The sequence below is a fragment of the Amia ocellicauda genome, chromosome 3 (genome assembly GCF_036373705.1).
Source record: "Amia ocellicauda isolate fAmiCal2 chromosome 3, fAmiCal2.hap1, whole genome shotgun sequence".
NCBI lineage: Eukaryota > Metazoa > Chordata > Actinopteri > Amiiformes > Amiidae > Amia > Amia ocellicauda.
This window is the reverse complement of record NC_089852.1, coordinates 28,751,784-28,768,085: the sequence shown is the minus strand read 5'-3', so window position 1 is coordinate 28,768,085 and position 16,302 is coordinate 28,751,784. Positions and strand designations below refer to the sequence as shown.

Sequence of the window (16,302 nt, the reverse complement as noted above, 5' to 3'; positions counted from 1 at the left end):
CACAGGTGTTCCAGCAGTCTTGGGTTTACGCTCTCTTACACTGGCTTCTGGGAGAGCATCGTTTATATCATGCAGAGACATCGTTATGTTTCTTGCCATTGTGTGTGTGTGTGGGTGAGTGCGTGTGTGTGCTTTCAGTTATTTAAGTTGTAGCCTGAAGTCCCTGCTGCTGTTTGTTTTGCTTTTGGCCTCCGGGCCTTAGGGTGGAGTATCCCTGCCCATCGAACATGAATCCACCCACCTCTCCCCCTCCCCTCCTCCCCTCCTCCCCTCCTCCCCCTGCCCTGTCTGCCTGCCTGTCTGACAGTATATAAGCCTGTGCTGGACCTCTGTCGTTGTCAGTCACTCTCCTCCAGCTAGAGCAGAGCCAGAGACTAAGACACTAATCAAGACACCCAGCTGCAACTCCACTCACCAGGATGTCCTTCAGATCCGGATCGAGTACCCGCATTTCTGGTGGCGGCGGCATGGCGCATAAGAGCTATAGCGTCCATGGTGGATCACTGTTGGGAGGTGTCCAGCGGTCACGTGCCTCTACCAGCATGTCTAGCGCGGGCGGCATGTTCTCTGGCGGTGGCCTTGGCATGGGCCTTGGTGGCGGCTTTGGTAGCGGCGGTGGCTTTGGTAGCGGCGGTGGCTTTGGCGGCGGTGGTGGCTTTGGTGCTGGCGGCGGTGGCTTCGGCGGTGGCGGCGGAGGAGGGTGGTCTGCATCGGAGAGCTGGGGTGGAGCTGGGGGTGATACGGCACAGATGACCGAGAAGGCAACCATGCAGAACCTGAACGACCGGCTGGCCTCCTACCTGGAGAAGGTGCGCTCCCTGGAGAAGGCCAACGCTGAGCTGGAGCTGAAGATCCGTCAGTTCCTGGAGCAGAAAATCACCCCCAGCGGCCGTGACTACAGTGCATACTACACCACCATCGCTGACCTGCAGGGCAAGGTAAGCAGAGAGCCCCCCCCCCCACCGACACACATGCTCCCTCTCCCTCTGTCCTCTCACACTCTGGGGCAAGCTGCTGTCTCAGCAGGAAATATAGTGAGAATAACGGTGCACAACTCAGCACACTAATCTGATATATATATATTGTATTTTTTCTTAATGCTGAAATGAATGTTAAAATACCAGTACTGTTATATAGTGCTGCTTGTCTTATTATTGTTATAGATCTTTTGCAGCTTTCTCTCCTTTAATTTGTGACTGCTGTAAATTGTTTTAAGATTAAGTGCACAGCTGCTTCTATAGGCTTGTGTAGAGAATCTCAGCAGTGTCTGTTGGCAGGGCTGTTTGCGATGTACCCTGTATCCTGCCACAGAGGGAGACTGCAATCCCATGCCAACTCATTGACTCACCTGGCAGCAAAAACACATTCCTGCGAGCAGCTCCTCGCACATGTGGAGCTGGCCAATGGAAACCTGGTCTGTAGATATCAGCCCTGTGCAGGGATTGGCAGGTCAGGGTCCTGGCAGATCTCAGCTGCCCCAGCTCATTCAGCTGAAACTTTGGAGTTTTAGAAAACCCCAACGCACTCATGCCATTTGATTCATGCCACTTGTGTGAGATAATCAGGTTAATGTAGATACATCATTTTATGAATTATTCATTTATTTAGTGTACAAAGACACTGTTCAGACCCTGCCTGGTTAAACGGACCCCCGGGTGGTTCAGAGACTCTGTGCCAGTGCTAGTCAGGGAGGGTGTTTACTTGGCTCTGCCTCAGCTCCACTCCCCAAGGCTTCCTCAGGGCCAGTGATTCACCCTATCCTGCTGGACAGGACTCAGCATGTGTGACTAACCCCCCTGAGCCCCCACTGCACACTACGCATTTTGCTTTGCCCCAAGCGTTTGAACGAAGCCATGCCTGCCTCCCACTCCCATTTGCAGCCCCTAGCAGTTCTGCACTGTGACTCCCAGCTGGCTCTGTAGCATCCCAGTTGCCCAATGACACCCAGTATGACAAGCAGTCTTTCAGTGTGATGGGCCTGTGCTGCCCTGAGAGACCTGTGTCTCCCCTGCAGGTGCTCTCACACCACTCGCTCAAGCCCCACTTTAATTTAAACGATGAATAACACGGCGACGGGTCGCTCTCAGGGACATCTGAGGTTTGAGTGTATAGAAGCCTTCAAAAAGTCATCTGAAAATATGTTTGACATATTATCACAGGTTATTGCATATTTATTCATTATTTTAAAAACATTCATACATTTTTTCCCTTTTCAGATCCAGGATGCCACCCGTACCAATGGAGGGCTCTACCTGAATCTGGACAATGCCAAGCTGGCCGCTGACGACTTCAGAGTGAAGTGAGTGCCAGTCACAAACCCCCCATATATCCCCCAACACACACACACACACACAAACTCTCACACACAGGGATGTGTCCCTGTACAAGCAGCCACACATCCTGAAGCACAGGGAGCAGACTTTGAGTTCTCAGTCTCCAGAAGCCGTGTCTCTAACGTTTCTGTTCTACGATGGTTGCAGGTACGAGAACGAGCTGGCCATGCGGCAGTCGGTGGAGGCGGACATCGCCGGGTTGAGGAGAATGCTGGACGAGCTGACCCTGGCCAGGACAGACCTGGAGATGCAGATCGAGGGGCTGAAGGAGGAGCTCATCTTCCTCAAGAAGAACCACGAGGAGGTGAGAGAGCTTTATTCATTAGGAGCAGCTGTTCACACTTCCTGGAACTCTGTTGGAAATTAGAAGGTTTGATTTTTTTAAATGACTTCTCTTGCTCACTGGCCACAGCTTCTTTGTGAATTGAAGTTCGCTTTTCGTGGAGCAGAGAGAAGTTATCTGCTTCCAGAAGCCTGCTGGGTGTCATGGTGGGTGTCGGCGAAGGGTGTGGATCCAGAGTCACTGACCTCTCTCTCTCCCTGGTGTTGCAGGAGCTGCAGTCCATGAGCACGCAGATGGGCGGACAGGTGCAGGTGGAGGTGGATGCGGCGCCGCAAGAGGACCTGTCCAAGGTGCTGGCAGAGATCAGAGAGCAGTACGAAGGCATGGCAAACAAGAGTCGCATGGAATGGGAGAACTGGTTCAAGAAAAAGGTAATGTACACATCTCCATTCATCCTGTCTCCTGTCCCCCATCCTTCTGGCCTTCCCAGAATCCACTGCTCTGTGTCTGATGGCTTTGTCTCTTTCTCTCCTCCGATCTGCAGTCCGACGCTCTCAACAAGGAGGTGGTGACGAGCACGGAGACCCTACAGACCACCAAGACCGAGATCACAGACCTGCGCAGGACAGTGCAGGGGCTGGAGATAGAGCTACAGTCCCAGCTGAGCATGGTGAGACCCTGCAGAACACTGCCGCTACACAAAAGTGCTCTCTCTCTCTCTCTTTCTCTCTCTCTAAACTCTTTCTTTCTCATCCTCTCTCTTTCACTTGTATTATCTTGCTCTCTGTCTCTCACTCATTCTGTCTGTGTCTGTCTTTCTAACAGTCTCTCTCTCTCTCTCCCACAGAAACAATCTCTGGAGGGGACACTGGTCGACACGCAGAACCGGTACAGCCAGATGCTATCGAATCTCCAGATGCAGGTCAGCAGTCTAGAGGCACAACTGACGCAGCTGCGCTCAGACATGGAGCGGCAGGGTCAGGAGTACCAGATGCTGCTGGACATCAAGACGCGTCTGGAGATGGAGATCGCAGAGTACCGCCGCCTGCTGGACGGGGAGAGTGGGTGAGTGAGGCGGGGACCCGAGGCCGTGGGGCAGGAGGAGGGGGACAGGCTGTAGACTACAAACATGTGCGGGATTGTGTGCTCCTCAGACACCTGTGTGCCATTGCAGTGATGGCTTCAGCAAAGGCCTGAAAGGAGTAAATTGCCAATGTGATATGGAGGAATTGCGCAGAGAAAGCACAGCTGTATCAGCTAACTGCTCACCACTGGCAACTCCGTCTTCCAGGAGTTTACTGTAGCATGCAAGTCAAATTTAAATACAAATAATAACACACAACAACAACAATTGTGCTGTGTAGTTGTTGTGGGTGTTCTGGTAATTGTTGCCATGGTTTGGTGCTGTGGTTTGAGTTGTTGTGTTTTCCTGACTTGACTCGCCTTGTTTTATCTCGTGTCACAAAGTGGCGGCGGCGGCGGCAGCAGCAGCGGCAGCGGCTACGGATTCAAAGACATCCAGATCACCAAAACCACTCAACAAAGCAGCCAAAGCAGTCAAGGCAGCAGAAGCACAGACTCATCAAAGAGCACAGATTCCACCACAACTCGCAAGGTGGTGACCATAGTGGAGGAGGTCGTGGATGGGAAGGTGGTCAGCAGTTCAACCCAAGAAGTGGCGCAGAAATTTTGATCAAGACACCCAGAACACAGTGCAGCAGCCCCGCATGGCCTCACCGCCACTGCCCACTGTCTCTTAAAGTCATTGCAATAAAATGATCGTGGCCATTGAAACTTAACTGCTGGTGTGTTTGTGTGCTTTATTTACTAGTCAGTTTTCATCCTGTGCCTCTGAACATTTTTTAACTCAATTCTGGTGACTATTTCTCCTGGCATGGGTGCCGGGTGACAGGGGCTCAGACAGCATAACCCTCTGCCCCATATTCCCGGGACACTGGGAACCAGGTGGGCAAAACTTGACCTTAAACAGAAAGAAGTGAACAGGTAAACTAAGACATGAAGTTTCAACAAACTTTTATTGAAATAGTAGTCATAAATTGGGCAGTATGTGTTATGAAGTAGAAAATTATATGCATCTTGAATACGTTTTCTTCTACGCAGTTTTTAAAGACAATCATATAGGCATTAGTGACTACATCCCTGCATGATCTGATAGGTAAGATTAATCAGAAGACCAGGCTGTGCTGTATCATGGTCCACAGTTACTGGCGCCCTTGTTGTCTAATCTGCCTTAGCACAACAGATGGCACTTCAACCCTGCATTGCAAATGGTCAGTGGTTACACTCCAGGTCAAATTCACATGAGGATACCTGACTATGGTAGTTAGGGGGATTTAGGGACAAATATGTTGTTTAATATGTGTAGTCTTTGCAGCAGATACATTTTTCAAGAATCACCGATAGATCTCAACCTGATTGAAAATTAGAGTGAGTAAGTTAGGTAAACAAAGTAAAGCAATAGAGGTGGCAGTGGACAGTTGGGTTTGAGGAGCATTTGCAAATTAAAAATGTTAAGAAATAAACTAAAAAATAAATAAAGACATTCATAGACTGTAAAACAAACAAACCCTCAAACAGAGATCAACACTGTTCTCCTTTAAATCGGCAGGGGGCGCTACAAAGCCACACAAAAGCGCATTTATGTATTTTTTCCAGCCAGTATTACACAAAGGGAGAGCGGCTGGGCGACAGGTAAGCGAAACAACAAACGGAAACATCAGAGAAAATTGAATAGCTACAATAAGAATTGAGCCAAATTAATTACGGAGTTGCTTGCAACACATATTAGCAGTGATGTGTAAAAAACAAAAAAGGTTTATTGCAATAACAGTTGATTAATGCACAACAACATTTATCTAGTAAAATCGTTTTTTGTTAAACCACAATTGCTTATGAATACAGGTATATTTCACTAGTACTAATGTGTTATTGGTTTATGACAGTTTAAAACTCAGATATAGCTCCAGTTACATCGTACTGATGACTACTCATGCTTTCCTGTCGTGCATGTGTCTCTGCTGATGTGGCCTGCTTGTCCGAGGTTAATAAAGGGCTGTGTCCGACGCACAGATAAGACATTTCCACAGAACTGGAGTTTATGGTTCGCAGGAAGTGTAACCTTTATACTTGCTTAGCACTGTGTCAGATAAAATTAGACGATGTGAACAGCTCAGAAATATCTTAACGTGGAATTTAAAATGTTTGATATCAGGCTGGCACTAATAATCTTAACTCCCTGGCAACCATCTTTTGGTCAATCTAAAGTCAGTACATTTCTGATAACAGATAGGTGTAAAATGAGGTGAATTTAGGCAGATGAAGAATTTGTTTGAAATAAAATCATTTTGAGAAACTTAAAACTGTAGAGTGGTTTGTGTGAGATGTGCCTTGAGATTATATAATCTCTTCTTGAACTGAGTGAGAGTGCAGGTATCATCAGCTCCATTCACACAGAAACCTATGGTGCCTTTTTAGTTACATTTTGTTGGGAAGGTCTGTGTGAAAGGTCTATTGACAATAGGAATTTTCCACCTCGGGACCTAGTCTAAATGCCAGCAATGGGTCCATGTGAACAGAGAAGGAATAGGAGTATATAAGTATATAGTTAACGCACTGCATGGACAACGCGAGGACGTGACGCGTCATATACTCCTATTCCTTCTCTGTTCACAACCTTCCCAACAAAATGTAACTAAACTGCATGACCAAGAACTTGTGACCATAACACAAAAACAGATAGGTTGTCAAACATGGCGGAGGTTGAAAAGTTAGTCGCAGCAATTCTGAGTGTTATTGATGAACCAACAGGTTGGTGGCGTATGTAATGCTAACTGTTGTCTGAAGTTGAAGTTATATAATAATAAATCATGCAAAATATAATCTCTATACAGGCAAACGTGTAAGACTGCATTACAGTGACACTGACGGTAGTTTATTAAATTTGATTTTAAGGCAGTAATGTCAAATAAAAAATAAAAAATAAAATGTTTTGAGCAATTGATCAATCACAGATCTGCACACCCAGACTTTTGGTAGATATAGATATACACACAATGTAATGTCATGCTTTTTTCTCATTGGTTTTATTTGATTGACTTGACGCAAGCATGGAAGGAAATTGGGAAACGGTGAAATTATCAAACTTTTACAAGTACAACCAGAATATGGGTCTGTGTCGCCTCTCTTGAGTGAACAGGCTTCTGCTGCATCTTGTTCCAAAGGCTACAGCGCTAATGCCAGCATTCTTAGTTTTGTGTTAGAATGGGAACATGCCTGCACTTTGCTGGATTTCAAAGCCAGTGTGAATGGGGGTGCAATGTAACATAAACCCAGTTTTCCTATGTGAAAGTGTGTTTCTGTACTGTTTCATTTTTATCCCCACCAGCTTGTCTGCCCCAGCTCGCTCTGGAGAGCTTGTTGTAGTTGGAAATGTGACTTGCGGAGAATGAGTTTCACTTCACAAGTGTTTAAGCAGACAGATAGGCTTTATTTAAGAGGCCAGACCACAGCCACGCATGTCTGTATAGATCAGAGTCTGACAGCATATTTCTGGGGTTTTTCCCTGCTCTGCTGGTCTTCTCCCAGGTCTTACTTGGAGGAGGTTTTTACCACTTTCCCATCCACCGTCTCTTCCACAATGGTCACCACTCTTGTTGTGGTAGATTTGGTGGCTGAAAAGAGACCAGATTGTATTTACCCGTCTTTATTATTTTTTGCTTGTAGGTATTTCTGTTTAGACAAAATGCCAACACATCATTTCATGCCCTTGCACCTTTTTGTACTTTTTCAAAGTTAATCAAATGTTTATTCCCAAATGTAGGCTAATTACTTTGCTATAGAATGCTTAAAAATAACAAAATGGTTTACTGTGTATTTATCTTTCATAAGGTAAGGAATCCTTATTACCTTTCATTGTCACCCTCCTGCCACCCCCCCTCTCTGAGCTGCTCTCAGATACATCAGTTGTATTAAATTATTGAATTGTCTTTTGCTTAGTCCCCTATTTCTTTGTCTGAAATGGAGCTGTGATGTAGGCTTGCAGTGGAAGGAGCAGCGTGGAATGGAATGCAGTTTAAATTAATGACAGCTTACCTTCTGTGTGGCTTGTAGCTGTGCTGCTAAAAGAAAACAAAGGAGGACACAATTAATGGGCTGAAAGGGGCACATTGCAGTGCTTGACTTAAACAGGTGTGATTATTGAGGGCACCCAAATGCAGTTCTGCAATATAAAGATGGGCTGCAGTCCAGTATCTGCCAGGCCTTGTCACAGTCTGCCCTGGGAGAACCTGCACACGGAGCTGGGCATGTGCGAGGGCTTCGTAGCTCGTGGTGCGTCTTCACCTTCAGCATGAACTGAGAGTTCAGTCGTGAAGTTTGTGTTGTCTCTGCAGTACACTGTGCTCCAAGTTTGAACAGAGTATTGGAGGGCTCTGACAAGCTGCCACGGTTTCAGCACTGGAGAACTCTAAAGGGTGCTGCATGTGTAGGCATGGCCTTTGCTCCTGGTGCCAACCCGCCTGCCTGCCACAAGGTGGTGTGTTGGGTCCTGTGTTGCAGTGCAGTATTTTGAGAGTGAGTACAGTAGAGCCAGCAGCCCTTGGTGACTCTCATGCACCCCCCTTCCCACTGCTCACCTGAGGTCCTCCCCATCCAGCAGGCGGCGGTACTCTGCAATCTCCATCTCCAGCTGAATCTTGATGTCCAGCAGTGTGCGGTACCGGGCCCCCTCCTCCTCGATGGCGGCACGCAGCTGGCTAAGCTGGGCCTCCAGGGAGCTGACCTTGGCCTGCTGGTTGGAAAGCTGAGCGGAGTACCGCGCCTGCGTCTCTGCCAGGCTCACCTCCAACGATGCTTTCTGCATGGTGGCAAAAAGGCACCAATCAACGATGGTCAGTGAGGCGAACAACCACACTGCAGTCACGGCTCTGCTGTACTTGATGCTACAGCTGATTGTATTTATGTATCTATTTATGCAACTGGACCCAGTTGCTCTGCTTTGTGTATCCCCAGATGAGCTATCCTTCCCTACCCAATTGTATATGTATCTGAAAAGAATGAAAGAAACAACCAAAATATAAATGCAACATGTGAAGTGTTGGTCCCATGTTTCATGAGCTGAAATTAAACATCCCAGAAATTGTCCATATGCACAAAATGCTTATTTCTCTCAGATTTTGTGCACAGATTTGGTTACATCCCTGTTAGTGGGCATTTCTCTTTTGCCAAGATAATCCATCCACCTGACAGGTGTGGCATATCAAGAAGCTGATTAAACAGCATGATCATTGCACAGGTGCACCTTGTTTTGGGGACAATAGAAGGCCACTTTAAACTGTGCAGTTTTGTCACACAACACAATTCCTCAGATTAGAGGCAGCGTGCAATTGGCCTGCTGCCTACAGGAATGTCCACCAGAGCTGTTGGCAGAGAACTGAATGTGTAACCATGCCAGCCCGGGACTTCCACGTCCAACTTCTTCACCTACTGCTCGAAGACCAGCCACCCGGACAGCTGATAAAACTGGGGGTTTTCACAACCAAATTTCTGCACAAAGCTTTGAAATTGTTGCATGTTGCATTTATATTTCTGTTCAGTGTAGGTAATCATTTTGGCTGCATTTGCACCAGTTGCTTTAAAAAAAAAAATGTATAGCCTATACATATATATATTTTTTGCTGTGGATGTGAAACTTAACAGGCAGAAAGGAAAACGTGAAGGCAGTGTTGCTGAGAGGGGTCCCCGGAGATGGGGAGTTAGTGTTAGGATTGGGAGGGCTGTACCATGCTGTGGCAGGACTGCAGCTCAATCTGCAGGTTCTGGACTCTGCTCTTCAGCTCCTTGAACTCCACGCTGGTGGTCTGCATCGCCTCATTCTGCAGGGTCACCTCCTCCTGCACAGTGGTGGCCTGTAGTGGGCAGCAGTGTTCAGCATTATCCACGGGGGCATACAAGCTCAAACAAGCAATTGTTGTCCACACACAGACACACACACACACAGACGCTCATTCTCTCACATGAACACATACACTCACATGCCCACACACAGTCAACATACTACATTCTGACCTATGATACTTATTCCTAAAATCACAGGACCCTTTTTGCCAGTCGCAGTGCAGGACTTCACCGCACACACACTCAGGGCCCGGCCGTGTGACCTGTACTCATGTTTTCATCTGCAAACCGCCCATCTTTGGCTTTGCTAATGAACTGATGGGTTGTGAAATGCACAGAAGCATGAACCCGCTTATATAAAACAGACTGTGCGTTGACTTAAAGCTCTACATAAATAATAGTGAAACTCCTGTCTACTGAATTGTGCTCCGGTTTGGAGACGGCACACAAGAAGCACAGCTGGTTGGCTCACCTGCGTTTGGTACCAGGCCTCCAGCTCTCGGTTATTCTTGGTGGCTGCAGCTTCGTACTGCTCCCGGATCTCGGCCATGGTGCTAGTCAGGTCAACCCCAGGCGCCGCATCAACAGCCACATTGACCTGCCCACTCAGATGAGTCTGCATGGTGGCCAACTCCTGCAGAGAGGGAGTGGAGGAGACTTTCTTCAAAGATTGCAGAATGCAACGCAACCGTTTTACAGGTTTTTAGTTAAATGTCTTCCTGAACTACAGTGGGTCATTTGCATCTCTCTGTCTCTCTCAGGTGCAGGATCAGGTGTTCTCACAGCCAGTGATGTTTAAGCAGGGTTTGCTTTCTATATTTTCTAAATTCCTTGGTGTCGGGAATCTCTGGGCTCTCACTTCCTCGTGGTTCTTTTTGAGGAAGACCAGGTCCTCCTTCAGCCCCTCGATCTGCATCTCCAGGTCTGCCCTGACCAGAGTCAGCTCGTCCAGCACCCTCCTCAACCCGCCAATGTCCACCTCCAGCGACTGCCGCATGGCCAGCTCGTTCTCAGACCTGACAGGGTGGACACACACACACACACACATACGCACACATCAGCACTACCAGTAAAACAAGCAAACTTAAGAGCACCTCCCTGTCTAAAGCTAGAACTCCCCCTATATGGGTGTCTGTTGTTTTAAATGTTGTTCTCTGTTATATTTCATATTCTGGCCAGGTACTTTGTCTGATTGCATTCGAGATTGAGCCGAGAGGAGCAGTGCAGAGACCAGACAATGTCCAGAGTTTCTGGGCCCGGATCTGGGGAGCCGGCTCTCTGTGTGGACAGGCCTCTGGGTTCTGTCACGGAGGAAGGGATTGGGGAAGAGTTTGAAGATCAGGGCTGCCCTGGAAACACTTACTTCATCCTGAAGTCGTCAGCAGCCAGCTTGGCATTGTCAACAGACAGTGAGAGCTTGGCATTTTCAGTTGAGGCAGCACCGATCTGTTTCCCACATGCAGGAGATGGAGAGAGGGGCAAAAAAAGTTTCTAATTTCTACCCTCCATATAACCTATTTAACTTCTTCCTCAGAGCAATCACTGCATTTTGTCTTCTCCGCTGTCAAGCTCTATATACAATTATTCAGTTACCAACAAATCCTGCGATGCTCACTGACTTTTCCTAGCACTGGCTTGTTTCCTGGGCGTGCAGTTATTTGTGTACATATACTGCACCTTTTGTGGACTGAGACTTTTCCCCAGATCAGTGGAATAATCCATTATCTAGCCTGTACTCTGAGACTGTTTTCTTATCTTATTTATCAGTACCAAACTGTTAAGTTGACTCAAAGTTTAAAAACAAAATGTGTGATGACTGGAATTGAACAAGCATTCCTATCTCCCAGAGTCCATTCTGTGGTGGTACTGCATCCCTGATCTTTCTATAACTGTTAGGATTAGATCTCTACTGAACTCATATGCTCCAGAACTCAACCTCACTCAACCCACTGCCCCCTTACTTTTCCACGCAAGTCGTCGATGGTGGTGGAGTAGCTGGTGTAGTCGTGGCTGACAACGGTGTGGCTGTTGTACCAATCGTGGATCTGCTTCTCCAGCTCAGCGTTGGCCATCTCGAGGGAGCGCACCTTCGCCAGGTAGGTGGCCAGGCGGTCGTTCAAATTCTGCATGGTCTGCTTGCCGTTCTGGTTGATCTCCATTGAGTTTCCGCTGTCCATCGAGTTCGACAGGCTGCTGTTGGCCGAGCTGGCGGAGGAGATGCGGGCCCCGTAGCCCCCGGCCTCCCCGAACACACTCATGGACTTGCTGGCTGTCAGCATGCTTGGGCTCCCTCGGAGCAGCTGGCCTCCTGAGCCCATCCTGGAGGAGGAGTAGGAGCTTCTGGCAGAGTAGGACATGGTAGAGCAGCAGGGAAATTGGCACACAGCAGGTGGAGCAGGCGACTCAGGCCTCTGGTCAGGATGCTGGATGTTGTCTGTTGCTCACCCCTCACTCATATACCCCACACTCGGGGGAGGTGCCGCCAGTACAGCCTGTGCTGACTGGCTGAAATTATAAGATTGATTAAATAGTTTTTGGGGGGGGATTGAGGAATTTGCTCGCAGGCTCCTGCCCCAGGCAGCATGTGCCCTTTCTGGTGTAACCCGAAGTACAGCTTTAGAGTGCTATTCCAGTTTCTACTGAGTGGAATACGTGTTTGACTGTGATAACCTTATGTTAATGGTTTTTCACCCTATTTATTTATTTTACAAGAATTAAGCAAAGATGTCAAGACCAATCAAATTTTTCCATTAATCATACTGTTTCTTCCTTTCTTTTATTTATTTGTGTTTGCAAAGATGTATGCATTTAATTACACATGCATTTATTCATTTATTACTCTTATACTTCACTACACAGCTGTTTGTTAAAATCTGAGACTGTTTGTATCAGACTGCAGAACTAGAGTGATGCGTGAAACCGGCTGTGAAACCAGGAGGTCAGTGTTTATTGATGCAATTTATACAAAACACAAAAGATAGTTTGCTTTCTGAACTTGCTCTTGTGCCGTTACTGTGACACAGCCAGCCCCAGGCTATAGCTGTAATGGACCGCAGTGTTGGAGTGAGGTGGCTCTGCAGTGAAGGTGAGGTTGATTAAGCAGTTCCTAGGCCATTAATCATGCTTCTTAGGGTTTTGGCTTACAGCTTGGTGGTGTACTCAGTTCCTGGCTTCTGTAAGCATGCTTGAACTGGCTGCCAGAGATGAGCTAAACTGTCATGCTGTTTTACTGGTGCTGTGCTGGTCTGTACTGCACCGGGCTGGTGCCAAGGGAGCTGCCATGGCTCAAGAAGGCTCTGAAACCCTGTACTGTGCCCTTAAGGAAAACTCACAAATTTTGATTGTACTCTAAATGTATTGCAAACCTATGGGAAACAATGGGAGTACCTGGATAAGCACTGAACGGATTCCACTGTCATTTAGAATGAGGCAGGCCCTTCCTGAGCGGACTGGGCAGGCACTCACGGGTATGACAGCCTGATCGCAGTGTGGCAGCTGCCCTTTGTCAAGTTTGCGGACTGTAGTTCTTTCGCAACAGGAGTCGCATACTGACCCCCCAAACAGAGATTTAGATTTTCACTTTTTCTGCCTTCTTTGTGTTAGATTTTCTGCTATAAAACCGAGCACTGTGTTGTATGTAAGCCATCGCCAATGCTAAAACTGCTGCCGGGGCCACTTCTACAAGATTTATGTGACACTTGACAAATTGGCAGGGTTTTTTTTCCCTCGCGAGGCTGTGCTACGAGGCTCAGCCCCAGTATATCCTGTTTGCCTGCTGTTTAATAACCATTCCTCACCTTGCCTTTGTAGATATTTAAGATTCATTATTAATTTGTTATTAATATTTGTATTGTTATATGTTTTTAATCTCTCATAAAAGATGCACAAGAGTTTAAGGGCAGGTTATCCTGGCAAGACAATTGCACAAAAACAAAAAAGGCAATTTGGTGAATTAAGCCATACAAAAAAACCTTTGTTGTGAGAGGAATGCAGACACTGTTTGCTCCTGAGCTGTGCTTAACTTAGCTGTTGCTGAGACATGCCCAGTAGACTGGCTCAATTTTTCATTCATTTTTTATTCTGTGCATGAAGCACATTTTAGTAGCAGCAAACTTGATTTATTTATTTATTTATATTATTTTTCTGTTGCCAGGTGGTCCACCCAGCAAATAGTGTGAATGTTTTTCATACCTTACACTCCCAGTAAAGTCAGGAGAATGTGCTGCAGGCCCAGGGGACCAGTGCAGGTTTCATCGCCTGAAGAAAATCTGACAGTGTCAAAGTGTCAAAGAATGAATTCTGCAGAAGCTTCACATAGCTGATGGTTTCCTAATTGCAAGTCAACACCATGACAAACGAACCTAATAAAAATAACATAAAGGAACAACATCGGTAGTGACAGGCAGACACATGTATCTGACATTAAGCTCGTTACTCATGAAAGATCTAATAAACAAAGACACATACAAACAGGCAATAAGAAATGACAAAAGACATAGACTTAGGGTGCAGAGTGTCTGTCGGATCACTGTGGGATCCCCCCCATGGCTGTTCATGAGGAAGACCTCTGTAAGATCCTCAGTAGGCTCCTGAAGGCTGCAGAATACATTTTTGGAAATGAGGTGGGTGTGGGAAACCTGTATGGGTGAAAGATCCCATTGTTAGCTTGGTAAATCACACGGTGTATGTTTTGGGTCGGTTGCATGCGTCACTGAAGCTTGCTTTTCATATCCCGCCACTGAGGGGTTGTGTTTGCTGCACTATGAGCCGCAAAGATGCCTATCTGACACTGGCTTGATAGGCCGAGTTCAGTCAGCATTTAGCGTAAAGTTTACCAGGCAGGACAGAAATGTGCAGCAATTGAATCTCAAAGCTTTAAAGCCATCACAGCCAAGAGAAACGCAGTATGCAGTGGTAGCTCTGTGGTGCTGTGTAGTGCAGTCGTACAGCAGTGTCACAGAAATGAGGGCATAGTGGATCTGGGACATCCCGGTGTCCCGTTAAGAATGAGCAGTTTCCTAATCCGTCTGAGAGGAGAGTGATTTTAAGATTACAAGGATGAGAAATGTTTTGTTGCCCATTTGTCTACTCTGCATTTCCTGTCAACTGCTGGCCTGGGAAGGATATTTTTTCATCCTTTGTTGCTGATGCTTCATCACTTCATTATGCTAGCACTACTGGAAGTAATGTTCCAAAACACAGATTTGGCACATGCCACTGGGAGGTCTTGGGAAGCTGAAGGATATGGATTCTCCTGTTATTTTGGCAGTTCCCCCCTCCCACGGATTCCCCATATCTGTGCAGTGCATGTACATTGCTTTGCCGTGGCTGTCGTGGTTCGCCATACTTCTACAGGTTTTACCATGGAGTGGCTCGGCTTTCTAGACAATTGTTGAAATTTTCCGAAGCTGTTCTACGGAATGCTTTTACAGCAGGGGAAGAAATTCAGCAACTGCACGCGATTCAGGAAGCGATCAATCACTCTTCAGCTGAGCTGGCATTTGTGCAACTCCTGGTTGGCCTGTGGCACAGGAGCTCGGCACAGGTCACCCGATGCCATATTTCACGGTGAAAACGGCTCAGAAATGTTCTCTGTTGACACTGAGACCTGAGTGACTGGTCCAGGCCCTGAGGATGAGCCTGCGGTGGAAGAAAGGCCAGCAATGCTCTGTGGAATGGGTAGGCCGTTTGTCCCCGGAATGCCACCATGCCGGCAAAACTGCTGGAACAGTGTCAAACCCTCAGTGTATTGTGCTGCATTGCACAGAAATTGCACTATTTAATCTGTTTAATCTGTATAAAATAACACTGCAAAGGGCAGGTTCTTTTCACTGTGGAGTTCTCAGTGCTTGCAACTGAAACCTGCTCATCTGTTTAAAGTATGTTTAGATAAGTTTCAATTTTCTATTTTAAACTGTAAACAACACTTCCTGCAACTCTTGCACAGCATTGTTGGGTGGTCTGCATGTGAAGCCTTGTTGATGAACTCTTTATCACCCGTACGATTTTTAAATTGACTTGATTGGGGTTTGTATTGTGCAGCACAATAAAGCCACCTTACAAACAACAGCCAGATTTGCCTTTTTGTTATCTCCATCAAGACACCACATGCAACCTATAACATTGGACAGAGTTCAGAGAATCAACCAACAGACATCTATGTATGACATCATTAAAAAAAATGTTTTGCTCATCTCCAGTGGTGACCGACCATAAACGCAGTTGATCAGTACTACTTCCTCTGAAAATCCCCAATGCTCTGTAAGTTTTGGATTACTTGCACACTAAAAGAAACCGCTACCATTGGGGTTATGCTGTTTTGTTGAGACATGGACCCTACATGGCGGGGCAGTAACACTTCAGTCCCTCTTTCCCTGCATGCATTCTCCCTGCAGTTTCTTTATATTTTATCTCTGATATTGGAAACATCAGGTTGTTGTTCAGCAGTTCATCTTGGTGATGATGGGGAGGATGAGTCTTTGAATGGCTGGCATTAGTCTTCCTCCTCTTCCTGCTCCTGATGGTTTTCTACCACTCAAAATGCCCTGTTTTTTTGTTCGGTTTTGTATTCAGACCTGGAGGTTTTACTGAGATGGCGTATATGTTTAAATCTCTAAAGCCAGAGTACAAAACCCATTTTGTTGCCACTTATGCCTTAAACAAACAGAACACCAACGGCACACCCCCAACTGGTGCTTGTATTTGCAATAAAAAATAAAAAAAATAAAAAAAAACATAACCGATAAGTTCTCTTGTAGACACAACTAGTAA

At 46.6% G+C, this 16,302-nt stretch overlaps 2 protein-coding genes across 4 annotated transcripts; one reads left to right on the top strand and one right to left on the bottom strand.

Annotated features, from left to right (window-relative positions):
• Nucleotides 1–321: 321 nt before the first annotated feature.
• On the top strand, nucleotides 322–4,415 carry LOC136745952 (keratin, type I cytoskeletal 13). The gene is made up of 7 exons (XM_066698876.1): nucleotides 322–938; nucleotides 2,217–2,299; nucleotides 2,481–2,637; nucleotides 2,886–3,047; nucleotides 3,161–3,286; nucleotides 3,464–3,681; nucleotides 4,084–4,415. The coding sequence occupies exons 1-7, from the start codon at nucleotides 420–422 to the stop codon at nucleotides 4,307–4,309; spliced, it is 1,491 nt and encodes a 496-aa protein (XP_066554973.1). The 5' UTR covers nucleotides 322–419; the 3' UTR covers nucleotides 4,310–4,415.
• A 2,687-nt stretch (nucleotides 4,416–7,102) lies between these two features.
• LOC136745968 (keratin, type I cytoskeletal 13) lies at nucleotides 7,103–11,969 on the bottom strand. Of its 3 annotated transcripts, none has more exons than XM_066698880.1 (8): nucleotides 11,493–11,969; nucleotides 10,895–10,977; nucleotides 10,391–10,547; nucleotides 10,004–10,162; nucleotides 9,417–9,542; nucleotides 8,271–8,491; nucleotides 7,729–7,754; nucleotides 7,103–7,307 (listed from the first exon to the last, which is right to left on the bottom strand). In XM_066698880.1, the coding sequence occupies exons 1-8, from the start codon at nucleotides 11,886–11,888 to the stop codon at nucleotides 7,225–7,227; spliced, it is 1,251 nt and encodes a 416-aa protein (XP_066554977.1). In that variant the 5' UTR covers nucleotides 11,889–11,969; the 3' UTR covers nucleotides 7,103–7,224. The 3 variants fall into 3 exon arrangements, with proteins under 3 accessions (XP_066554977.1, XP_066554975.1, XP_066554976.1); XM_066698878.1 differs by having other exon boundaries at nucleotides 10,004–10,165; nucleotides 11,493–11,968; XM_066698879.1 differs by having other exon boundaries at nucleotides 7,729–7,751; nucleotides 10,004–10,165; nucleotides 11,493–11,968.
• Nucleotides 11,970–16,302: the final 4,333 nt, after the last annotated feature.